Below are 25,038 nucleotides of genomic sequence, written 5' to 3'. Positions count from 1 at the left end.
AACGACGAGTACCTATATGCGCGATTTGTAGCCATCATCTGGCGTAGCACAAGCTCGGGTTGACATCTCATGACAAGTTTGAACGCTGACCGGCGATTATAGTAGACGGTACAACGGCTTGCTAGCTCATTGTGTGTTTCATTATGGCCTTGACGGATTGTTGAAGACCTTGAGATGATGATATCACAAAGACTGATGGTTTTGACCGAAAGTGGTCTCAGCTAACGACCACCGTCCCGGCGTTCAATTTCATCAGCGTGCCAGGACAAGATATCTTCATCAGGATAACAATATTGCTCGGTGACTTCTTTTCTGAGTTTCGATATCGGTGGTCCTCTTATGACCAGAGCACCTCTTGACTACACATACCGCTCACCACCACATTCTTGCCAAGCGTATCATGGTATGGCCAAGGCCGCCACCAAGGGTGTGGCGGTTGCGGCTGGTGAAGGGAACGAGGCTACCCGGTATTCAAGAAATCCCTCCAATGACGGCCACCCAAGCGCCGCGTCCCAACATGTCAGGTGCTGGCCGTGAGCCGTTCAGACTCCTTGTCGGTGATTAACACAGCGTTGACGACCGCGGACAGAGCTACTCCGTTAGGAAGTGACTTGGCCAATCAACTCTCGCGAACTGTCTCAAAATATGGACTTGACCTGTTTTGATCTGTGATTGACACTGGGAATGACAGCAATACCTGGACATGGATCAACTTGGACTGAGGAAGATCCAAGTATAAGGAGGGCTGTCTCTCGATCAAGTTCTTCTGCTGAGGTTTTTCCTTGCTCAAGTTGAAGGACATCCCAGGTCTTGACGTTAACATCACAAAAATGACACCTCTTTCAACTGTGGCCCTGGTCGTTGGCCTTGCAAGCCTTGTATCAGGACATGGCTTCCTGAAGAGCATCACCGTGGACGGAAAGAACTATCTCGCGTGGCAGGTTGGACAGGACAACTACGTGAACCCTCCTCCTGTCCGCTATGCACGACAACTTGCCAACAATGGACCGGTGCCTGATTTTACGACGAATGATATCACGTATGTCCAAGCCATCTCCCACTTCTGACTTTGACTTTTAAGCCGCTGATGATACGCCAGGTGTGGTGCTGGTGGAAACATTCCAGCTCAGGGCATCATCGAGCTCAAGGCTGGTGACAAAGTGTAAGTGCTAATGTATTTCTTGTCTATTGTCAAAGTCCATCCCAACTTACCACAACTGTCTCAGAACTTTCAACTGGGATCAATGGGGATCTTCCCACAGTGGCCCCGTATTCACGTAAGCTTCCCCATTCCAACACTGATCCCATCTTCGCCTAACGGCTGTTTTCCCAGTTACCTCGCCAAATGTGCCAACAACGATTGCAAGACTTTCAAAGGCGACACCGGCAACGTCTGGGTCAAGATCGAGCAGCTCTCCTACAACCCGCAAGGTCATCCGCCCTGGGCCTCTGACCTCCTTCGCGAACAAGGCGCCAAGTGGTCCGTCACTATCCCACCGAAGCTAGCTCCGGGTGAATATCTTCTTCGTCACGAGATTCTGGGCCTGCACGTTGCAGGGACGAGGATGGGCGCGCAGTTCTATCCAAGCTGCACTCAGATTCGGGTGACGCAAGGTGGGACGACGCAATTGCCTGCAGGAATTGCTCTGCCGGGTGCTTACAAGCCTGAGGACCCTGGTGTAAGTTTATTGAGGACGATGTATGCTGGTGGCGGATTTGAGGCTGACAGGTATTCTAATAGATCTTGGCTGAGCTGTGGAGGATTCAGCAGGGGCAGACACAATATGTGGCTCCTGGTGGGCCGGTTTGGAGTGAGGCTGCGCCGAATGCCAATCGGGCTGGGCCTTGAAGTCTGTCGAAAGATCGGGTCTGGGTCTCTGCGAAAGGTCTGAGGCGCAATGCAGCTGTGGGAGATTGAAAGTCGACGACTGGGTTCAGTGTAGCCAGGTTCATAGAGATAAAACACAAAGGCAGTCAGGATCTTTGCCCGCAGCAACCTGCAATGAAAGCTGACCAGCGTTTGTGTTGCGAGTGGCGTGGAGGACATACGAGGGCGCAACAGTGTCTGACGGTATATGTATCAGTGCCCGCAACCTGGAAGTAGCTTTCAGCAATCACCTACGCACTCATCTGGTAACTGGAATGGTCAGATGGCTCAGCGGGTAAGACATAGGTGGCCCGGATTAGGCAACTAACAATGCCCGGTATGAAAGCACTGCTCCGTGAACGCCTAAGTTCGACTCCTGAGCGATGCCCTGTCTTTAAGATGGCCTTCAAGGAATCTGACCCCCCTTCGACCGCCCCCCCCATTATGAAAACCCTACCGAGGGTTTCGTAGCCGTCCACCTCTACGGAGTTGGCCGGTGAGCTTTTGTTATTTTTTTGTCCTGATTGACTCTATGTCTGGTGGTGGTGATGATGGTGACGATGATGTTTTCTGCCACTCTTTTCACGCGTCAACGGCAACGGCAGCAGATTTACCCACACCCGTAAAGGCTCCCTCCGCCCTCACGACTGCCCGCTTCATATTTCTCCGAGGGCAGAAGCCAAAATTGCCATTCCCAACTCGCCGTTATCACCACATCCTTGCCAAGCTTGCATTCCCATTGATTGTCCTCTGAAGATCACATCAATAAGCGGGCGTCCATTCGACAAGAACAGCCGCAATATGCCCCGAGTAGATGGGAGATCGGGGATCGACTTCGGCTCGCGGTCAAGCTTTCCAGAAAATAAATTGCACCCGCTCGTTCATCCCGCTTCGTTGCGGCTACTATTAAAATTATATGGTCGTGTGGCAAGCACGGTTGAAAATGTTTGAAAGTCGGACACCTTCCTCACTGATTGCTTCCTTCCCGGGACTCGTCAGTTTTCGGCAACAAGACATCTTTCTTGGTACTGATTGAAAATGAAGTTCTCGCCAACGTTTGCAGCACTTGCTGCTTTGCCAGCAACATCCGCAATGATCTACTCATTCCCAGCGAATACCCCGAACTGCCTAAGCATTCTTGTTGAGAGTTCAACTACAGCCACATTAGGTCCTGACACCGCTGCCGCCCCCGCCCCCCTGGTGATTGTTGTCACCATTACCATCCCTGTTGCCGCCGTGACCTCCCTTGCGCTTGTTGCCACCATTGCCGTCGTTATAACCAGGAAATTTCCAGGCCTCCTTATTGGTGGGGTCCGGAAGAGCGGTTTTCTTTCGATGAGTAGGGATGGCAGGCGCGTAACCGCCAGAGCTGCCGCCGCCCTGGCTGCCCTTGTAGGTATAGTTGTCGCCGCCGGAAGACATTGCTGCTTTAGTGATGGTGAAATTGCTGGTTGCGTTTGGTGAATCTCCTTGGAGAAAAAGTTGGTTTGATGTGAGTGTGGGTGTGAAGATGAGGAATGCTCTTGATATGAACTGTGTCGAGGCTCTGGGTATGTGCTTGTGTGGATGTGAATACTGTTGGAACGAGGAGAGTTCTAGCTGTAAGGGGTTGACTGGGAGAGTCTATATACTCACTCAAGAAGCTTGCCGACTTCATCGCTGGCCTGTGATGCCATGCTCACAAGGGGCCGGATGATTTGTGAGGGCGTCATTCATGGTGGCACGAGTTCTCTCACTAAGTCATGATGCCATTTTTAGTGGGGAGGCTTGTCAATCGTGAGAGCTCATGCCTCGAGATAATAAACAGATGAAGAGAGAGTGATATGAATCTGGGTCATTTTCTGTGTGGGGATCCTCGTTGGGCCCACAAGGCCGATTGCCGACAGACGAAATAGTATCCATCTCAAGCACAAACTCAACAGTGTAACGTGCTTAACTGAAGGTGCTGAGGAGGTTTCGGACCGTTTGCTTACCCATTTATAGTCAATACGCTGATAAGTCACGCGAACTGTACCAAGATGCCTTATCCATCATTGAGAACGCCTCACAAGGCCATTTGACCTTCAGACCACTGTCTTGCGAGTGTCATCTGCCTTGAGCTGCAGTACATATTGTGGTCAGTAAGTTCGCAATGCCCCTATTCCCGGTCACTCTAACAAACAGACCAACAGAGTGATGCTATGCCTCGCGTCTCTTGATAGCCACGTGAAAGAAGTATCCTCCAACCAAAGAACAGAGCCTGACATGCGGGACCCTAAAGACTTTGATATCTCGAAAGCCATGGATTCGGATGAGGGTGAGAACAGGATAGTGATAGTGAAATATTGGCGTATCAATGCCATGATGCCCGCCCATTAGAGTCAACACCTGGTTCAGCATGGTGGATTGACCACAGCCTTCGTCCGAACATGTTGGTGCGAGTCGGCTCCGGGATGTCACTCCGCTGGGATCTCCCGGGCTGTCTCTTGTTGGATAAAGATCTTAAAATAGCTAAACGACATCCACTAGACGAACTAGCAAACCTCTTGTCTTGTCGGTCCACCAAGTATCAGACTTGTGGCTAGTGTATGTTGAGCTGGGGAGAAGTGTTCGTGGTCGTTGAAGACAGTTGTCACCGGCTGCAGGACAGCTGCCAGACAGGAGGTGAGGGATCTGTAGCGTTCCTGAAACATTGCCCTCACACCTTCTGGAACAGATCGACAAAGAGGCGACAACTGGCGTGTAGCGCGAGGGTAACATATTGGAATTGCCCAAAATATCCTCTCTTGATGGATTGTTTTCCTCATCCCGTGGAAGAAACAGAGAATTTGATCTGCGCTGTCTTTTTTTGCCGTCCACAACGAAGAACGGATCTTGAGTTCGCCGGGCCGCTTGCAGCTGCGATGTAGCCAGGCAGCTCCAAGACTTCAGTGGCCCGTGCACCTCCCGCATCTTTGCATCTCCCACCTGCCCATCAACCTTGACCACGCATCTCAGTCTTGACTTCAACAACACCACCAAAGATTGACGACATGTCAAAAAGCGCTATTGTTTTCACCGAAACATGCCAAAGAATCGATATTTCATGATGCCGCCGAGAATCCCGCAGAAACACACCGGAACAAGGGCAAACAATGACCTCCAATTGGCGGGCTGACTTTTGGAGGGTCTTGCGGCGTGCGCCGGAACACTGAGCATCCGGGACGAAACACGGCCTACCCCCGAGGCCCAGGGACCTTTTCTTTTTGATCTCCTAGGCACGACACTGGGTGTTCCCGCCCTGCGTAACGCCCACTTTCCGTTTTCTCTCTCTTTCTGCCCATTTTAGGCCGCTATCCGCATCTCCCTCATGTTCCTCATGGCGTGCGGGCAGCAGGCTGTTGGTCGCCAGTTGTCGTCCACTATCGCTGTTAGCCTTCGGCAACGCTGATTTCCGCGCCTCCAAGTGTGTTGGTGCTCCCATCCAATTCGCTGTGCCAGTCGCCAGTCCCGTGGGCCATCTGAATGTTCCCAAACTGCCATTCTCGGGAGCGCACGTGGACAGGGGGGCACCCCAAGGGCACTTTGGAGATCTGGTCTTGGCCCACGCACTCCCGTCAGGGAAGAGCTGGTCTCGCATCCACCCCCTTCCGAAACGGATGTACTGGCCCGTCCGAAATGTCAAGGTTGGAGGCATGTAACAGATCCCGGATGGAGCTTGTCTTGCTTCCCCCGGGCCCAGCGCCCATCCGCCCAGGGGCAATGGGAGGGACAGGACAATGAAGTGCACTTCACTCAAAAGGTCTGGGTGACCGCATCTCATGAACCTACCCTCCTTTGGGTCTTCTTCTTTTCCTCTTGTTATGTCACTTGCGGTTGATTTTTGATATTGCTCTTTTTTCTACTCAACTTTGGTTGAGCTCTGTGTGGTGGTAAGCGGGTTCTGTCTGGATTCGCTACGTCCCCCCTCATACTTCCCTTGCACAGCCCTTGGAAATCATCGGCAAAGCAGCATTGATCGAACATGGCGTTCCCATTTTCTATCCTGCCAATCTCGGCCGCCTTTGTTCTGGTACTATCATCACTCTTCCTCAGCCTTGGGAAGTCAGCTCCGGCAAATGGCGGCGTATGCTATTCGCAAGACCTCCCAAACATACTCGCCGAATCATTTCCAAACAGTGCAACCGGAGTTCTCAATGCCACGCTGGCCATCATTCCTATCTCCCTCGAGTCAGCTCGCCGCCTGATCCCACCACAGTACCGGATCCTCGAGGGGGCTTATCGATCTTTGTTGCCAGACTTTCCAGAGGGCATGTACCCTGTCATGCTGCAAGCCGCCCACGATCACGATGTTCAGTTCAGGGCATATGGCATCACGATAGAGGACTTTTCGGTGTGTTTGTTTCAAATACAAAGACGATTGGTCCGGGTTAGCTAACTATTCTTAGCGTGTTGGGTTCGAGTTTCCGTTCCTCGACTTTATGGGTGATGGATATTCCTCCTTCAGATGGGCACCAGCGCAGCTTATCAGTTCTACCAACGACATTGCTTTGGATGGATCACGAGCCTATGGTACCATTGTCTCTCCAGCCGAGTACGAGCCTCTCTGCGACGCCTACGAGACACTACCCAACGGCGCCACACACTTTAAAGGCTCAAGCGTGAACTCGGCCGAGTTTATCGAGTTGGAAATGAAGCGCCTTCCGTTGAACCTCAGCCCGTACCCGATGGAGTTGTTCAAGAACATCACCAACCAGCCGACTTTTGCCAATGGTACGACATGCGACAACATGATCAGATTGTTCAACACGACCATGTCGAATGGGGAATATGCACCTAGGGCTGTGCTGGGTAGTGTCAAGGCGAGGACGAATGCCTTGTTCCAAGGAGCAGATAAGGAGTGGACAGAGATCTACGGGGTGCAAATCGCCACTCCGTTTATCGAGAACAACTATCTTGACTGCAAGACGATGCAGGGCTACGAGGGGACTGGTGGGCCAGGGGACTCGTTCGTCCCAGGGGGCGATAATGATGATGATGAGCTATGACGGCGTTCATTTGTTCAGTTCAGGGGAAATATTACACTTAACTAATGATACCCGGCGGACGCTGCACACCAGACTGGACTCGGTGCAGAGCGCCATACTCTTTTTTGTACATATATTGGGTATCTCTCGGGCTTGGGATCCGGTAAATATGGAGCGTTACTGTCGATACAACGAGCTAAAATACTTTTTAATACTTGGGTCACGTCCACGAGCACCATCTTCACGATAACCCAACTAACTAACGATCTTCCCCCTCCTCTTCATCCAACTTTTTAACAGCCTCATCCAACAACTCTTTCATCTTGTCCGACCTCGGCCTAAACGAAGCCCTAAACGGCATTACAATCCTGTTTCCTGTCAGCAATCATTCCACCTTTTCACATCAGGAAATACGTACGCCTGCCCCCTAAAACTCCACTCCTCACCCACCTCCCCCGTTTCCGGCTCGCCAATCTCCATCGTCGCGAGTATCGTGGCCAAAACAATCATCAGACTATTCTCCGCCAGATGCCGTCCTATACAGACCCTCCTCCCAAAACCGAAATTTCCCTGGGGCAGGGGCTCACCTCGGCCGCCTTGGTCAACGGGGAGGTACCGTTCGGGAATGAAATCGTCGGGGTCGGAGTAGATGGAGGGGTTGTGGTTCATGGCCCAGATGTTTTGGTAGATGATTGTGTTGGGTGGGATGTACATTCCTTTGTAGGTGTCCGGGTGGAGGGAGGAGTGGGGTATTCCGAGGGGGGAGAGGGGGTTCAGGCGGTAGGTTTCTTGGAGTAAGAGGTGGGTGAAGGGGAGGGAGGGGAGGGAGGAAAAAGTGGGGAGATTATGGGGGAGGGAGGAGATTTCGGAATGGGCGAGGGATTGGACGTGAGGGTTTTTGAGGAGGTATAATACCAGGAGCATCAATGTGGCGGCGGTCTGGAAAGGTTAGAATAGGGGGTGGGAAAAGAACGGGAGGGGAAAAGAACGGGAGGGGAAAATACCGTGTCGTTGCCTGCTATGACTATCGTTGCGGCGGCGCCTTTGATGTCTTCGATGGTGAAGTCGTTTGGGATAGACCGTTCGAGATTGGAGTTGTGGATGGCCATGCGGTGGTGGACAAAGCTTTTGGTGGGGGAGGTGGGCGAGGACATGGCTGCTTCGAAGGGGAGGCGGGTGATGTCTTCTATTGCGTGGCGCCAGGTTCGGGCGTAGCGGAGGCGTTCCATGAAGGGTAGCCATGTTGGTAGGTATCTTGCTGGAAATTTGATGAGTAGGTATCAACGGTCAACATGCCAGTGAAGGAAAAAAGCATACTGAGAGGAAATCGATCCATGATCGAACTTGCCGGTGGCCCCGATTTACCTATCGCTTCGGCTGACTCTTCCGCCAGTTTAATCCACTGGCTGTCCGGGCTATCGACGTTGAGCCCGTAGGATATCTTCAACACGATGGCCACTGCGAACCGTCTAACGGCTATAACCCAGTTTTCCGGGTCGTCGAGCATGCTTTTGCAGCATATCAGCGCCTCCCGTAGCTGGTAGTCTTGATACTGCCCTACTTTGGACTTGGCAAAAGGGGGCTGTAAGACTTTGCGGTGAAGGTGGTATTTTGGCCCCCAGCGAAGCCATGTGAGAGTTGGTGACCAGCCCATTCTGTGTGTTGGCCTCCATCAGTTGAAAGCTCGATTACCGATGTTGATTCTGTAAACCCTATTCGATCCAAGTATCCGCGCTTCTATATCAAGGTGGGTGTTGAAAAGGGGTACTCAGGGGTGGTTAGTTTTCAGAACTTACTCCTCAAACATCACAAATCGCGGACGATCCGCATAGTTTGATCCTCTCTTCTCAAGCAGCTCTGTTGCCGATTCCAAGCTGTTCAATACTATCCACTTCGTCCCAAAGCTCTCGAAAAAGAGCACATCGCTGTCTGCATACTGTCAGAAACCCCAACCGGGTATTGATCCCTTTGTGAGGGGTTGTAACGTAAAGTGGCAACGTACTATACTCTTTTGACCATTCTGCATACTTTTTGAAAGCGGCATCTTCAGGGACTAGCCGGTAGTGTCCAAGAAGAAACTCACCAGGCGGACTGGTTGGGAGTGGTGGTCTGTTTCTTGCTTGCAGAAAGTGTACAACTTGGTAGGTTGATATGCCGAGAAGTAGGAGAAGGATGGTGCTCTGTATGGTTAGGTAGTCTAAGAGCTGGTACGTGAAGTGTTGTTTGAAAGATAGCAGTAGCGTCATACTGGTGGGGTCAGGGTCAGTACCTGTCAAGCAAGGTAGATACAAGGGAAAAGGAAGACTGGTGAGAATAATGGTTTAATTGTGGGATATCCATAGGCATTTCAACTTGGAGAGCTCTATGATCTATCATAGAACAGCCACTTGTTGGCAACACGGTGAGCATGCAAATGCCCGCATACCGCGGGTGTTTGCGGGATACTTGTCCCCATTTCAGGGATGTGCTACCAACAATAGACATGGTCCTTCGTGTTAGCTATTGCGATTACCAATACCATGCCTGGGCGGAGGAAGTAGCCGATGGCGGAAGGTAAGCAGCGGGGCCGATGGTGCGGATTTCAGATCTAAATTGACACCGAGATCTCTTTCAGGCCGCATGCATTGTGGCTCTGGCAATGGAGCGCTTCATGATTTGACATATGTTCTTAGTGCGACCAGGGGATATCTGTCCGTCACTTGTGTAAGTCCACACTCCCGCACATCATCCAGAGATGACTGGCCAGGAAGCCCACGCTAATGTAGGACAGGGCTCCGCTTCCAGGTTTGGCATATCGATCCAGCAAGGTGTAGCTTGTAGCGGAGCTGTTGTGACCACCACCTTTACTATGAAGCACTCCAATCATCCCCGACTGAGACGGCACTGTCCAACTAAGACGTAAAGTTTGCCTCCTATTCGTGACCAAGAAGGTGCATTGTGAGCAATGATGCGTCCAACTTGCATGTTTCGAGCACACTCTAACTTGATGAGCGACTGGCGGTCTGTTGATCCCCGATATCTTGCAGAAGTCCAAGATCGTTGCTCCGCCTCAGGTCCCCGAGTCCAATAGACCAGGTATCGAGTCCATGCTATTTGAGAACAAAGCAGGCGGTCTGTCCTCTAAGCTCATAGTGTAAGTGTAGGTTACGCTACTGAAATCCCACTTGTTAGTGTAGTTTGCTGTTGGGTAAAGTAGCACCAAAATGGGCCGACGTTGTGCTGGTGCTTCCATGTGGTGTAGGCAGCGGAAGACCATGGAGGTTGCGTGTAGACGCTAACCGACAGCCCCGCCGCTAACAAATGCAGGTCATCCTCGCCAGACCATCGTGCCGATAAAAGATCGCATTGGCCTGCCTATCAACATCGAATTTGTTGAGCAGCTTTCCAGGTTCTGGGAACATCAACTGATCCAACGGATGCTAAAAAGGTCATGTACCTGATCGCCATCTTCAACTGTTCCATGGTCAGCGTCGGTATTGCAATAAACTCCCTTCATTAACGTCTTCAAACCGCTCTTCCCAAACACAGACACCATTGAGGGCTGACGCCTGAAGTAGGTAGGGAGAGCGATGGTTACGAAACGTCCCCGAGACGGGCGAGAGTCGGTCGCAGTCAACCAGAGAAAGAAGCACTCACTGGACGGCTCGTGAAGATAGATAATGTTCAGAGGGGGTGTTGGGGGTGGCGGCGATGAGAGAGCGTCACAAGATATGTTTCGAATGATGCGATGACGAACTGAATGGCACGTTCCATGCAGGTGGTTCAGGGGCACCACCTCATCGTTTGCCGTTCCTGGAGCACGGGCCCGCGTTCCACTGCCAGGGCGCTGGGATCCTGTGACGCTAGCGCACAGTGTCGCTATCAAAAAGCCCGCCAAAAAGCCCACTGAGTCCCTGCCAGAGTCTGCGGGGGGATCCACCGTCCTGAATTGGCGAATTGGCGTTGCAGCTGGCGCGTCTTGTCCCAATTTCTGGTCATTTTACGCTTCGGGACCATCCAAATTCAACCCTCGCCATGCCATGATGCTCTTCGTGAGCTCCCTTCGTTGTTGATATTCCCCTCTGCCTTTTTCTGTTACTTGTTTTTCCTTTTGGGCCTATCGCGCTCTATCCGCTCTTTATACCGCCTCATTCACTAATACGACAAACCACGTACATACTTCAAGATGCCGACACACGCGCGCACCGGATCGCGCTCGTCTATTGACCGAGTCTTCGAGCTGTTGGGCGATCTCGAAGAAGCCGACCTCTCGCTCTTGCTCGACGACCTCAACCATACCACTGAAAGCAACGTCCCCGTCTCCCAAGCTATTGCCTTGTTCGAGCAGGGGCCCAGCAGACCGAACAAGAAATATGAGCGCGCTTCGTCTCCTGTCAGAAACTTGCAGGCCGAGTTGGAGCGTCGACACAGCAAGAGGCTCTCCATGGCACCACAACCCAGGCCGCAGTCCATAATATCATCACCACTCAAAGACAAACCAGAACCGCTGGACTTCTCGTTCCCGTCCACTTCGCTCGATCTTTCTCTCGACTTTTCTTCTCCGACCAGTCCCTCGCTCTCTCCTCCCGCTCTTTCTCCTTCCAGTTCACCGAGTAGTCTCCCTTCGCTCGACGAGTCCCCTCGGCCTTCCTCCAGACCCGAGCTCCCATCTTTGATCACGCTTTCCTTACCCGAAAACGAAACGGCCACCCGGCCCCTCTCGGTCCATTCGGCACGTTCGGGAACCGGCTCCGCACTGGGGTCCCGACCTCGTTCCTACAAGCGAATCGACCGGCCAACAATTCTCTCCCCAACTGCGACGGCCGAGCTTCATGCTCTTCTACTGGCATACCTCAACGACTCGTCATCGTCCGAAACCTCAACGGCGACGCCCTCGCCCACAACACCCCTCCCCAGCTTGTCGAGCTCGATCTTTTCTTTCCGTCATCCAGACGACGAGCCGGAACCGATGATGCCAGGCCTGGACCTTCTCGAACCATCACCGACCAGAACACCGTACATGGGCTTTGGGTCTTTGTCAGGAGGTAACATGGGTATGGGCATGGGCATGGGTGGAAGCCTGAAACCCAAGGCTAGCATGTCGAGCATTTTCGAGATTATGGGTTCGCACTAAACCGCAATATCGGCAGCATTTCGAGCGTTTGCATTTTGCGTTTGCTGGCCTGAATTTGGGGGCTGGCTGGTCTGTTTGTTTTGTGTTCGAGGTCTTTTCTGTTTACCTTTTTTTTTAATACTGTACAATTGGGCTACTTACACACAGAATGATATCCGAGGTTGCGAAGCCTCTCTTTTCTTTAGCTGTCACTTGGCGTGCATGACTTTTTGTTCAAGGGCCACCCTTGTGTCCCTCGAGGAATGCCTCCACAAGGCAGAAACGCGGGGGCGTGAAGTTGTGTTGCAAGGCAAGGATGGGGTTTGCTTTTGGTGTGAAGGTCATTTTTCCGTTTGTACTACTCACTGCTACTCTTGAACCAGTCCATTCTCTGCCGCTTTTCTACATTTCCATGGTGACACAAATGCCCGGTTCCCCCACTCTTTTGGCACCGGACATTGCGCTTAAGTTTCCTGGGATCAGGCCCTGGAGTTGCACAACACCCAACGCAACTCGAACGTTCTCTTTTGGCTACCAACAGAAGCAACAATGGCATGGACAATCCAAGTTTTCCCACCTCAAACAGCTCTCAACGGCCCAGCGACGCATGCTCAGGCAGCACAGTATTACCGTCCGTGTTGGCGCTGCGGGGTCAAACAGCTCGGCCGAAATCGTGGGATATCGGCCCATCAAGTGGCGGGAGTTTTCTTTGATGACTGCAGTAGTGTAGTTCTCCAGTTGAGGTTCTTTCATATATGGACCACCGTTGATTGGCCCGGGGAGGAGGAATTCATGGCACCTTTGCACTATCGACACTGAACACCCTTCTGAGAGTTCGAAACCACTGACTTGATGTGATGCTGCAGAAGGGCCTTGCCAGTTCTGGTCTCTCGGATGGCAAGCGGACGATTGTGGTTGGGCGGAGGACTGGTGTGGCACAGCCCGGCAGTCTTACGCGGTTACACAAGGCTCAATGATAACCACCAACAACACCAAGTAGAACTGTATCCCGTCCTTGGCTTGTCGATGATTGAGCGATTTCAGACCAACCGCTCGTGTGCAGTGTCGAGCATCACGCAATATTGACTCCCGGTTGACCGTGAGGAGACACCAACTCGTCCAGCTGGCTGGCGATTATGTCGATGAAGATCAGCTTCCATTTCGACATGTGAGCTCTCATTGGGTTGCAACCCTCCGAACCTGACCAAGATTTTCTGCAGACGCGGGCCAAGACCTTTACAGGAGAGGGGAAAGATACCTGCAGGCGGAAGGTGGAGCGATAGACTGGTGATAGGGCCCTGCAGGATGCCCTCCGAACTGGGGGGTGTGTAAGATGGTTAGGGTTTGATCTTGGCGAGAGTGATGCCCGCTCATCAGTCCTCTTAACAAGAGGTTGAGCCCGCTGTTTTGGACGAGGCAGATGGGGCAAAGTTCCAGTTCTTCTGTTGATAATCTGACTTTGCTCGGAACACACTGACGGCAGTAATGGCAGTCATGTTGATATTACTAGGTGGTCTGGTCACCTGGTTCGTTGGGTGGATCATCTACTGTCGATGGTTACATCCCTACTCCAAATACCCGGGTCCTTTTCTCGCCTCTTTCTCGAGACTGTGGATCATCAAGGAGCTGTACTCGGGTCACTTAGAGGTCACGTTGAAAAAGTGGCACGCAAAACATGGTGAGTTGAGTGCCTTGTCCTTTGATTTGTTGATGTCAAGACACGGTATTAGCTAACAACTCAGGTCCCATCATTCGCATCGCCGAGAACGAGGTGTCTGTCTCAGACTCAACCGTTATCAAGGCCATCTATGGAGCCGGGACAACTTTTACCAAGGTGCGTTTGCCATACCTTTCAACCTGGAATGCTAGGGGTAAGAGGATTTTGCTAACAATAATGATTAGACTGAGTTTTACTCGGCTTTCTCAATGCCATGGTGTATGTAACAGAAATATCATGACAAACCGGCCAACGCTAACACTAAACAGCCCGATTCCCGGAGCACTTCTGTAACATAGACCCCAAGTCCCACGGCGAGCGCCGCAAGCTGGTCAACCATGTCTACACCATGACCAACGTCGGCCGCTACGAGCCAGCCATCGAAGAGTGTATCGAACTTCTTTATCAACGTGTCAAGGACGCCAGCGAGTCTGGCAGGCCAACTGACATGGCTCTTTGGCTTCGCTACTACGCCTTTGACGTGATTGGTATCCTTTTCTTCAGCCGTCCGTTTGGTTTTCTGGAGACCAAAAAGGATTACAGGGGCTGGATCAACGCGACCGACGTGCTGATCCTATTCATGGCAGCCTCTGCGTTTGTGCCCCGTTGGATGCGCAGTCTTGTTTTGATGACCTCTATTGTCGTTCCCGGTGCGATGGCAGCTGTCAAGGCGATGGACACGATGTCAGATGCGGGGTTTGAGGCTGTTGAGAAACGACAGAAGGAGCTGGAGGAGAGCGGTGGCGTGATGGAGAAGGATGATATGCTGGCTAGCTTCTTCCGAGTGATGGAGGAGCACGGGGATTTGGATAACTTTGGTCCGCCGGAGATTAGAGGGGAGATTTACACCGCTATGTGAGTTGATTTCGCTTTTGACTTGCGGTAATATACTGACATTTGTACAACAGCATCGCAGGATCCGACACCACGGCTAGTGCCATCACCTCAGTTCTTTATCACCTCACGAAAAACCCTAGAACCTACTGGAAGCTCAGAGACGAGATTGATACGGCCGTTGCCGAGGGTCGGATCAGCTCGTCTGGGAGAGTTAGGTATGCTAATGCAGTCAAGCTGCCTTATTTTGACGCCTGCTGCAAGGAGGGCATGAGGGTCCACGCCAGTCTTGGTCTGTCGTTCCCGCGGTACACCCCCAAGGAAGGGGTTGAGCTCCTGGGAGAGTTCTTCCCTCCTGGGGTGAAAGTCGGATGCAACCCTCAGATTGTACAGCGTGATAAAGGTGTGTTTGGAGAGGATGCAGATGAGTTTGTGCCGGAGAGGTGGTTAGGTCGTAATGCTGCTGATTTGGAGAGACACATGCTAAATGTGAGTCTTTGACCCAACTTACTCTTTATTAGCTCCTGTTACTGACTTTGTTGCAAATAGTTTGGTGGTGGACCCCATATGTGCTTGGGCAAGAATGTGAGCATACACCTCTTTTCCCACTGGGGCACAGTTGGCTAATGTAAACTACAGATCTCAATGATGGAAATTTACAAGGCCCTTCCAGAACTAATCCGCGATTACGATTTCGAGTTGGTGGACCCGAAGAAGGAATGGACTCTGATCAACCGGTGGTTCCATCAGCCCAAGAATGTTCAGACAATTGTTACCAAGAGGAAGAAATGAATATGAGAAAGCTGTGAAGGGTTCTGGCCAGGAAGTAAGTTCGGCATTGGGTTTGAGTTTGCAATACTATACACGGCACGAACTTAATTCCATACCTTAAGTCCGCATGCATTTGAAGTACCAACAAACTCGAGTGTGGATGGATTCGGGATATTTACCCCTGACATGCCACCATAATGCTCATGGTCTCGGTTCCGTTGTTCTTCCCCGTCAAGGGAATGTATTGCCGCTTTTGGACTTGGGTGGGGTGTTTAGTTAGGAGCAGCACTGCCTCTTCCTCCCTACCCCCCTGTCAATTTCAGCTTGGAAAACATGTGTTTGATTTCAAAAGGTCCAAATTAACCAGGTTAAGTTCGAAAACCAAATTTGCAAATCAAGGTAAAGACCTAGTTGAATCGTCATATAAACCAACATACCACTTGTCTTAACTATAGTTCCGTTCATATTTACATACCTGTCGCGGCCCTGGCTCATAACATATGGGTTTGTAGCGCAGGGGCCACGTGAGAGTCACGTGGGTACTTTCACAGGTCCAAGCTTGGCCATGTCTAGAGCCCTGCTTGCAGCCAGACTTTGTTTACTTTCCATTGTTCCCGCTTTAGCTTACTATTTAATTAAATTGGTCAGACTTATTGTAGCTTACCTCGACTATCTACCTCTCCCGTGATACTCAGATTATCGCTTAGCTGAAAACTACTGTTATTAACCTATCAACCTATCAACTAGTCCTATCCGTGACACTTTTAACTGCATAGCAAGTATAATTTCCCGAGGTTAAGGGCTATTTATTACCAGTTTAAGCGATATCCATTTCCGGCTCCAAAGCTGTCAAAATATCACGGACACCTGGCACGTCAAGCCAACTAACCCGATCTCGAGTTGTTCGGGTAGGCCCTAACTTTATGACGTCTCTACCAAGTGTTCTGGAGCCACCTGTCTTCATGACGAAACAGAGTACTCGAACTGATGAAAAAGGAGGGATCTAGAAGGATCTAGAGTATTGCAACGGGGTATAAATTAATGGAGACCCCCAGCCCCTCCTGTGTCACGCTATGATAGAAAAAAGAGAGAGAAAAAGAATGAAAGATCAGCTTAGCTGTCTGTGGTGAACGTCATAGTTAGGACGCGCCCCGAAGAACAGCCAAGAGCAACCGTTGATGCCGCTACAGCAGAACGGTATGGCTTATATTCCAGAGGCAGCCACAGCCAGTTTTCTGAGCCCCTCGTAATCCACCTATCGTTCAAGCTCATTCCATAGCTTTGGTAATGTGGAGGGTTGGCATCGTCAGATCCGGATGTAATCAGATTCGGGTTAAGGGAAGACGCTACCGATTTCACAGAATCGCGATGTCCCTCGAGCGCCTGCGTACATAACCCCGTAGCCGCCTCCCAGATCTTAATGGTGGTGTCGTCTGATCCTGACGCAACCCACTTCGAATCGGGCGAGAACGCTACCGAGTAGACGCAAGAGCCATGCCCCTCGAGCGTCTGCGTACATGACCCCGTAGCCGCCTCCCAGATCTTGATGGTGGTGTCGTCTGATGCTGACGCAACCCACTTCGAATCGGGCGAGAACGCTACCGAGTAGACGCAAGAGCCATGCCCCTCGAGCGTCTGCGTATATGACCCCGTAGCCGCCTCCCAGATCTTGATGGTGGTGTCGTCTGATGCTGACGCAACCCACTTCGAATCGGGCGAGAACGCTACCGACAAGACGGAACCGCCATGCCCCTCGAGCGTTTGCCGGCACGCATTCCAATTATCCTCTACAATTGGCCCCGAAGTAATCCACTTCCGTTCTTCCTGCGTAAACAGGCCTCTTGTTATACTTCGGGCGGGGCTGAACACAAGTGCTGAAGCGTATACCTGAAGAGGATAATTCTCAATAACCCATTTCGAGTATAAAACGAATCGGCGCATATCAGCGACAAGGCTTGGTAATTGAGGCGTAATCGACCTGTGCTAAATTCCTGTTAGAACCGCTTAATAATTGAATATTATTACTGGGTAGTGCCTACCTGAAGAATGCTTTCAAGCGTCGCCATTGACGTTATCCCCTGTGGTATGCTCCTGCAAAGCGAAAGAGCTTCGAGCCAGTGAAGATAGTGCTTCCTCAGAAAGTCATCGATGTCACCGCCATCTTGGAAAACATTTGTGTGCTTGATATTGTCGCTTGACTGCCAGGCATAGAGATGATCAACCCAGTAAACGCACGAGTACCGCACTGGCGCAAGAGGGTCCGGGTCCGGCACTCGAACTTGGTCGATAGAAAATCCCGGTGTACGTAAGCCGTACACATCGCGTTGTAACTTGCCTGAGAGAAGCTTTAATGACCGATCCGATATATCACGTTGAGTCATAGCCACACCACTGGGGAAAAGGAATGGGGAGGCTTGGTCGCCTAAGTAGTCCTTAGCTGATTGATGAACGAGGTAGATCTGGTTATCTCGAACCGTGAGAAAGGATCCGCACTTGGCCACGATCTTCTTAACATTCTCCGTCGACTTGACAATCTGTTTCGGTAATCCAGATAAGCCGCCTATTTCGTCCAAGTGAAGTGGGCGGTATGCTACCGTCACCACCGAGAGAATGCGCCGACAAGATTCCGAGTCCCGTTCATTCCGTTTGATCTCATCCAGCATGCGACCGTACATCCTATCCAGGCCCGGTGGTACTTCTTCGACAATCTGCAGAACATGCCAGTTCTCCACCTCATCCTTGCTGAGTTCCTGTACGACGAGGGCGACCCAGAGGAACGTGCCGTTTGCCTTCTTGCGTAATATATCTCGTACTTGATCCTTTAGAAGGGCGTCGTCCTGAAGTGCTTCCAAACCAGATAGCCTATCGTCGATGTATAAATCGACGGCATGAGACACCTCTATCGCATTTTCCTTCAGCTCAAGACTAAGCCTTGTTCGCGCATTGTTAGATTTCAATTTCTTCTCGATAATCGTGTCTTTCCGGCTTGTTAAGAGCCATTTTATCCGATCAGATGAGATGCAGACGATAAAGTCTAAAAGCTTCGGTAGGTCGACAACACATTCGTCTAAGGCATCGACGACGAGGTAGGTTCGCTTTAAGTTCGGATCTCCTAGCATCCCCTTTAAAATATCCGAGAGGGCGAACCACGCATTTGCATCAGAGAGCGATTTACCTGCGTCCGTGGAATTGCGTATGTGAGAGATAAGACGTGGCTGCTGGTTGACAAGAAGGTAGATCAAGCCACGGAGTACATTAGTGGCGTTGTTGATGCGCGAGTCGGTAGCCTGGCAGAAGAAATAGGCCAAATTACGACGATGCCCGCCTGCAACAATAGCTTTCTGTAGCTCGTCGATAATGCCGCAGAGCAACATGGTCTTGCCCTTGCCGGGATCTCCTTTAATCCAGAGAAGGCGGCTTTCTAACTGGTCATGCCAACGGCGGAAGTCAGGGGTGTTGAAAACCCAGCGGTAAGCGCCATCAAGCAACCCACCCTTCGCCTCCTCGATGCGTTTCTTATCAAGGCGCGGGTCGGTAGAATGCAGACTGGACAGATCGCGATCTTGCTTACGAATTTTCTTCCGCAGCCGCTCAAATGCTTTATCTTCTCCTTCGCCATACCGAAGCGTCATTGTCACATCAAGGATGCCGAATAGCGAGTACGCCTTATCTTCTTTTCGTTTTGTGTTACGCTTTCCGACCCACGACATACGCTCTTCGATGCTGAAGTCGGACAATGTACTGCCTTGGAGAGCTCGGAGGGGAATCTTGGTTACATCGTGGATTTGTTGTTCTAAAGAGTTCTTATCTCCTAGACTCTCGCACTCTTTAGAGAAGAATTCCACAATTGCTGGGGCAATGAGCTCTTGGAGGGTCCATCCACGAGTAAACCACCTAGATTTTCGAAAGGTCAATTCCCAACCGGGGTAGCCGTCGGCGTTCTGCTGGTAGGTTGAGACGTCTGTGAGATAGACATAGCATTTGGCTGCATTGCGGTACCACTGAAACATGGAGTTAAGGGCGTGTTGAAGTTCGGCGCTGTCGGATTTGTCGATGCAACATGTGTCGACCCAGAAGAATTTCAGCCCATCGCGCCCGGCTTGATCTCCGCAAAACCTAATCTTAGCGTAGCCTGCTTTACTTTTGTATGTGCCGTCGATTATATCCCTGAAGAGAACCTCTTCGTCGCCCCATGTGTGCGAAAGTATCGCATACGGTGGGACCTGGTCGTCGGGAATTTCATCCGTCAAACTGAAATCACCGGTATCATTGCGTTCCAGGAGGCGCATTGTTGAAAAACCGCGGAGCTCGGCTCTCGTAGCTACTCGTATGACTGTGGGCGAAACTAGTAGGCTCAACAAATTAATAGCTGAAACCAGTATAAGCTCTCATACATAGATAAGAATTACCTACCGCGAGTAATTCTTTAGATATGTAGCGCGAATCTCGGTGGGTTCGATTGGTGCAGGTCAAAGGTGGTTGTTGTTGCTGTCTCCAAGGGTCGAGGTGCTGTCCTGCCCAGATCGCCAACCCCGCACATCAGGCATTTTGCTGGTGTTGGTGCCCAAGCGGTTGGCGTCAACTGCGCTTACTGGAAGCCTCGTCATTGGCGGTGTTTCGCTGGCATGCATGAAGATGCCCCATTGCGGCGATGTCAGTCGCCCTTCTTTCCGCAGGGCCGTCGTTTTGGCGCGTCCGTATACGTCCATGAAGCCATCGTTTCGTTCTCTTACACCTCAGCTTCTCAGCCCCCTGCCGTCGGTATCCCAAAAGCCGTCCAGATATTACAGGATTATAGCATACCGCCCCGATATCAAAGATCCCAGGACCCGAGTTTGTGGCTAGGCCAGCACAAACGCGCACGGACATCCAAGCGTAATCGTAATCCAGTTGTTCTTCCCGCTTCCCCACAGATTTTCCACGATACAGAAAGGCCAACACAGCAGATCACCCGCATCACCCAAGCCCGCCACGGTATTCCCGCTGGGTAAATAACCACGATCTCAGCCCACTTACGCAGCCCGCACGAGGATCTGTTGAGCCCCGTACTACTCTGCCTCGTGGTTAAATTAGATAGCTTCTCCTTAGCACCGACAATTAAACCTCGGGGATTCATCATCCGCCGGCGGGACCAGCGGTCTGTATAAGAGCTTCAAAATGCTCATTTCAACAATCACCAGGTCTTGGAGGGACGAGTGTTCTTGGCTTCGACTAAATTAATAACTCAAGTGGTCACCATGCTTTCTTCGTGGGCGAGAATTGCCTCTTCGCTGCTGCTGGTGTCAGCACGATGGGCTACTGCTATTCCAACCGCCGAGTTGGACGAGAGAGAACTCAACTCTCGTCAGGAGGATAATCACTGGGTGGCAACATGGACTTCCATGCCTCAGCTGGTTGAGCCTAACAATATGCCACCTTCGCAATTCGTATGTTTCTCTTCAGTGTCGCAATCCGGCCCAAACTAACACAATCATTTCACAGACCAACGGAGGCGTCTTCCGCGATGCCACCATCAGACAAACCCTCCACCTCTCCATCGGCGCCGAGAGACTCCGCATCCAAATCAGCAACACCTTCGGCGGCAGCGACCTCCCCATCACCGCCGCCTCCATCGCCCTCGCCGCCGGAAACAAAGCCGGAGTAGCCGGCATCGACGCCGCAACACTCAAACCCCTCACCTTCCGCAACGGCTCCTCCTCCATCGTCGTCCCCCGCGGCCAGGTAGCGTACACGGACCCAATCGAGTTTTCCGTCGGCCCCCAGACCAACATCGCCGTCTCCCTCTACTCCCAGCAAGGCCAGTCAGGCAGCAGCATCACCGGCCACCCCGGCAGCCGCACAACCTCGCACATGCAGTCCGGCAACCGCGTCAGCACCGCCACCCTGTCCGGGGGAGCCAACACCAAGCACTGGTACTTCCTGTCCGCAGTCGAAGCCTGGAAGCCAAAGGATCACTCCGCGTTTGTGATCCTGGGGGATAGCATCACCGACGGGAGAGGCAGCACCGACGACGGAAACAACCGCTGGCCTGACCTGCTCATCGCGCGTATGCAGAAAGAGGGAATCAGCCACATCGGCGTCAACAACCAGGCTGCGGGGGGTAACACCGTTCTCTCTGGCGGTCTGGGACCGACCCTCCTCACCCGGTACAAACGCGACGCTTTGCAAGTAGCGGGCGTGAAATATGTCATGATCTTCATTGGGGTGAATGACATCGGCGGCGGTGGCACCGACTCTGGTTCTCAAAACTCCATTGCGACAAGGTTGCAAAGCGCGTTTCAGCAGATTGTTAGGGAGTGCAAAGCAGCGGGGATCAAGACGATAGGGGGGACGATTACTCAGTTTACCGGGAGCGGGCAGAGCTATAGCAACCCGACAAGGGAGCAGACGAGGGTCAAGGTGAATGAGTGGATTTTGAACAGCGGGGCGTTTGACGCAACTGTGGATTTTGCAAAGATTATTGGGGATCCGGGAAATCGGGCGCAGCTGGCGAGGCAGTTTGATGGGGGGGATCATTTGCATCCTAACGTGGCCGGGTTTCAGGCTATGGCGGATGGGTTTCCGCTGGGGTTTTTCAGAGCTTTTAATGGGACTTTGTGAGTGGTGGGGAGGGGGGGTAATAAAGTTGTTTGTCATGGAGCCAGGCACCGCCCAGTTTTTCTCTATCAACGGCATTGACCGCTCTTCTGGAGACTCTTCTGTTTGTGTCAGTCAATTCTGCCCCCAATTTCTAGATGAACGGGAACACTTTTCTTTGTGATAACCCTAGAAGAGGTACCGGTCAAAGCGGTTGATTGCTTACTTGCTCAGGTACATAAAGCACTATGTGATTTTGAAGTCATGTTAACGGTAACAACGCTCAGGAAGCAAAATTCACGTGGTGCGGCAATTCGATACAGCTGTCAACATTGACAAGCGGTCAAACACAGCGAAGATATTGTCAGTCTTGCCACGCCGTCAGAGGATGAACTTCAATCCATGGGGCGCAGCGAACGCCAGTGGTGGATCACCAGCATCAAATACGACAGAGTGGTTTGCCGAGAAAGGATGAGATTCATTGGCGGCAAGGGCACCTTGCTGCGCTGTGAAGCCTGTTTGCTGGTAAGGTTTTGCATGGACTATCTACAAGGACACACGTACTAACTATTTGTGCAACTCAGAGGGTAGTTGGGACGTACTACGCGTGCTATACTTGCAAAGACTATTGCATTTGCTTCAGTGCCATCACTCCGCACTCAATGGGCGCATACACCGGTATCCCACGCATGAATTGGATGTAGCGCTCGAAGATGAGGGAAACAATGAATCGACTGCATCTGGGGTAGATAATGATAATGACGACGACAACGACGACGAGGAAAGTGTTGAGAGAAGAATCTGTGAAGTTCACAGCTACCAAGATGCCACAAAGGACGAGTATCAAGAGGACAAGAGCAAAGAAGAGGACACAGGGACCGATGGTGATCAGTCATGGTCCTGCCAAATCAGACGGTTAGATGCTGGCATCTAACCCGCCATTCAGCCATGGGAAACTTTTATGGTTTCCATTGATGTAAACTACCTAACTATCAATAAATGATGTACTAATGGAACAAGTCAGGCAACTTCAGAACGAATCAGATGATGGTTGACAGTGTTGGATAGTCGCGAGATCAGGAGAAAAGCAAAGGGGATTCTTGTTGATTGTCCCTTTCGCCATAGAAATCCAAACGTGAACAGTCTGTAACCAGTGAAGACATTGTGTCAATTGGCGAAGAGTTATATACAAAAGTTGATTGACATGAATCAAAGCGGGCGAAATGCTACCATGGCTCAAGTCAAAGCAATGAAACCAAGGTATGTACCCAAAATTGTCTTCCACTAATCATCCTCATCCCGTGGACCTCATCAAACCGCTTAAGCAGAGAAGTCACGAGCCTTCTTGGAGGCACCGCGCCACACCGGAGGACCGGGGACAACATAGGTCTGGGGAATGTTGCGGTTGTTGATGGGGACCTATCATACTCATATTAGCCATTATCCCATTTCAACTTCCCTCGCAGACAACAACTTACCCTAATGTTAGAGTCACCATCCTTGCAGTACCCAGGAATAGCAGCCTTGTAAGAGCTATCCGGCTGAGCCGAGCCAGACCCGCCAACCACGAGCTGAGCGCACTCGGGGTAGAACTGAGGAGCATTGGCCTGGTGAAGGGCAATCAACTCGTGGCGAATGAGATAGTTTCCAGGAGCAAGCCCCGAAGGAATAGTGCTAGTCCACTGTTTGTTGCCACCGACAAGCTTGGCAATCTCCCACCCAGACGGGTTCTCCGAGTCGAGGAACACGCCGTTGCTAGCCTTGAAGCCACCCTCATCAATCTTGAACCAGCCGGAGCCAGACCCGTCGCAGGAGCTGAAGGCGCCCGGGCACTTGTACATCCAGACGATGACGGGGCCCTGGGAGTGGGTCCACTGCTGCCAGACGGCGCTGACCTTGGAGCCGGGCTGGACGGGGGCGGACTCGGTGGCCGAGGTGCCGCCGTTGCAGCGGAGCTGGGAGGCGCTGCAAGAGGTGATGGGGTTGTAGTCGGGCCATTGGCGCTGGATCACATTCTTGCTGTTGGCCGGGGAGAAGCCCTGGTAGCCGGGGTAGGTCTTGCCGTCGATGATGTAGCTGGTGACGGCACCGTGGGCGTTGACGCCGGCGGCGAGAAGGCCGAGGGTGCTGATGAGGGAGGTCAACATTTTGAATTTGGTTTTGGCTGGCTGGTGGCACAAGAGCAAAAAATGTGATGAGACAGGAAAAGAGAAGAGTGAGGGTGTGGAAGATGAGCCTGAGTCTTTAAAAGGTAGAGATAGTCGTGAGAAGGCTACATCGGTTGCCGTTTAGGGACGTTCCATTTACATGGTTGCGGCTTGCTCTGCCGTTGCATGGCGGGGCGGTTGGGATACACAAGCCGACATTCCCCCAGATTCTCCAGTTCATTTGTGATTGCCCCAGGTTTTCCAGTCTAGGCCCGCTGCTGGGTTCCCGCTCGACTGTCAGTGGTTGTGTGGTGTTGCCGCTCGCTTTGCGATTTGCCGGCTAATATGGGGTTGGGTCCCTGTCAAGACGGAGCTTGTAGTTGCGCTCTTTTGTGACTGAACCCACACATGATAAGCGGATCCTGCACCAACGACTGGTGGGAAGTGGTCGAATTAATATAAAAGGAGACCCGCGCGCAATATCAACAGCGGGAAGAATGGCCGAAGTGGACTGGGGCGCTTCCCTAGTTCATGGCAGGAAAAGGCAGTGAGCTATTATGAAGCCAGGCAGTCGTGACACGGGACAGCCGGCCGTCGAATGACGTATTGTACCGTGTGACTTGATTACTTACATGTCTAGAAGGAAGGTCGACCATCGCGGTAACGGATCGTGATATGCCGAAGCCACAACCGAGATTCAAGTCCACGGGACGGTTAGTCTGCGATTTACATCTTCACACACACGGCTTGACGCTCGGTGCTTTTCTGCTTTTGGACAGCCACGCAAACCAGGATGCTTGGGCAGATCTCGGAATCCCGTACCGAAAGATGCGCCACTGCTGACCACTCGACCAATCTGGCATGGATGATGAGTTGCATCGCCGTCCATTTGTATGCTTGACTATGAGTAGTGTTCGGTTGCTGGGGCGGCTCACCATGTTTCATGCCTCTCCAAGGCGGGATGAATCGTGATGACCATTGAGGAATGATGATGATGGATGCGGTGCAATCTAGCACTGCCATGCTGCAATGCGGCCTGACTGCTTGGC

The 25,038-nt window shown here is 51.8% G+C and overlaps 9 protein-coding genes across 9 annotated transcripts; 5 read left to right on the top strand and 4 right to left on the bottom strand.

Moving 5' to 3' along the window:
- Positions 1-722: 722 nt before the first annotated feature.
- Positions 723-2,089, top strand: QC761_207120 (uncharacterized protein). Its single transcript, XM_062876452.1, has 5 exons — positions 723-1,039; positions 1,100-1,162; positions 1,227-1,277; positions 1,334-1,679; positions 1,742-2,089. The coding sequence occupies exons 1-5, from the start codon at positions 831-833 to the stop codon at positions 1,847-1,849; spliced, it is 777 nt and encodes a 258-aa protein (XP_062735048.1). The 5' UTR covers positions 723-830; the 3' UTR covers positions 1,850-2,089.
- Positions 2,090-4,840: 2,751 nt separating this feature from the next.
- QC761_207090 (uncharacterized protein) lies at positions 4,841-6,929 on the top strand. The gene is made up of 2 exons (XM_062876451.1): positions 4,841-6,218; positions 6,274-6,929. The coding sequence occupies exons 1-2, from the start codon at positions 5,850-5,852 to the stop codon at positions 6,871-6,873; spliced, it is 969 nt and encodes a 322-aa protein (XP_062735047.1). The 5' UTR covers positions 4,841-5,849; the 3' UTR covers positions 6,874-6,929.
- Positions 6,930-6,948: 19 nt separating this feature from the next.
- Positions 6,949-8,506, bottom strand: QC761_0039000 (uncharacterized protein; the record flags this gene model as incomplete). The annotated part of the gene is made up of 4 exons (XM_062872340.1): positions 6,949-7,220; positions 7,271-7,791; positions 7,857-8,110; positions 8,170-8,506. The coding sequence occupies 4 exons, from the start codon at positions 8,504-8,506 to the stop codon at positions 7,112-7,114; spliced, it is 1,221 nt and encodes a 406-aa protein (XP_062735046.1). The 3' UTR covers positions 6,949-7,111.
- Positions 8,507-8,644: 138 nt separating this feature from the next.
- Positions 8,645-9,336, bottom strand: QC761_0038990 (uncharacterized protein; the record flags this gene model as incomplete). The annotated part of the gene is made up of 3 exons (XM_062872339.1): positions 8,645-8,781; positions 8,855-9,099; positions 9,122-9,336. The coding sequence occupies 3 exons, from the start codon at positions 9,334-9,336 to the stop codon at positions 8,645-8,647; spliced, it is 597 nt and encodes a 198-aa protein (XP_062735045.1).
- A 1,498-nt stretch (positions 9,337-10,834) lies between these two features.
- On the top strand, positions 10,835-11,965 carry QC761_207070 (uncharacterized protein; the record flags this gene model as incomplete). Its single annotated transcript, XM_062876450.1, has 1 exon — positions 10,835-11,965. The coding sequence occupies exon 1, from the start codon at positions 11,018-11,020 to the stop codon at positions 11,963-11,965; it is 948 nt and encodes a 315-aa protein (XP_062735044.1). The 5' UTR covers positions 10,835-11,017.
- Positions 11,966-12,465: 500 nt separating this feature from the next.
- Positions 12,466-15,459, top strand: QC761_207060 (uncharacterized protein). The gene is made up of 7 exons (XM_062876449.1): positions 12,466-13,622; positions 13,687-13,778; positions 13,847-13,880; positions 13,931-14,516; positions 14,570-14,984; positions 15,045-15,080; positions 15,135-15,459. The coding sequence occupies exons 1-7, from the start codon at positions 13,430-13,432 to the stop codon at positions 15,285-15,287; spliced, it is 1,509 nt and encodes a 502-aa protein (XP_062735043.1). The 5' UTR covers positions 12,466-13,429; the 3' UTR covers positions 15,288-15,459.
- Positions 15,460-16,379: 920 nt separating this feature from the next.
- Positions 16,380-19,555, bottom strand: HNWD-bm2 (HNWD NOD-like receptor bm2; the record flags this gene model as incomplete). The annotated part of the gene is made up of 2 exons (XM_062872338.1): positions 16,380-17,249; positions 17,306-19,555. The coding sequence occupies 2 exons, from the start codon at positions 19,553-19,555 to the stop codon at positions 16,380-16,382; spliced, it is 3,120 nt and encodes a 1,039-aa protein (XP_062735042.1).
- Positions 19,556-20,503: 948 nt separating this feature from the next.
- QC761_207050 (uncharacterized protein) lies at positions 20,504-21,866 on the top strand (the record flags this gene model as incomplete). Its single annotated transcript, XM_062876448.1, has 2 exons — positions 20,504-20,692; positions 20,748-21,866. The coding sequence occupies 2 exons, from the start codon at positions 20,504-20,506 to the stop codon at positions 21,864-21,866; spliced, it is 1,308 nt and encodes a 435-aa protein (XP_062735041.1).
- Positions 21,867-23,014: 1,148 nt separating this feature from the next.
- On the bottom strand, positions 23,015-25,034 carry QC761_207040 (uncharacterized protein). Its single transcript, XM_062876447.1, has 2 exons — positions 23,321-25,034; positions 23,015-23,261 (listed from the first exon to the last, which is right to left on the bottom strand). Exons 1-2 carry the CDS (start codon positions 23,987-23,989, stop codon positions 23,163-23,165), a joined length of 768 nt encoding a protein of 255 aa, XP_062735040.1. The 5' UTR covers positions 23,990-25,034; the 3' UTR covers positions 23,015-23,162.
- Between the last annotated feature and the right edge of the window lie 4 nt (positions 25,035-25,038).

This window comes from Podospora bellae-mahoneyi, chromosome 2 (assembly GCF_035222275.1).
Source record: "Podospora bellae-mahoneyi strain CBS 112042 chromosome 2, whole genome shotgun sequence".
NCBI classification, from domain to species: domain Eukaryota; kingdom Fungi; phylum Ascomycota; class Sordariomycetes; order Sordariales; family Podosporaceae; genus Podospora; species Podospora bellae-mahoneyi.
The sequence above is the reverse complement of the archived record's forward strand: the minus strand, read 5'-3'. Positions and strand labels throughout refer to the sequence as shown.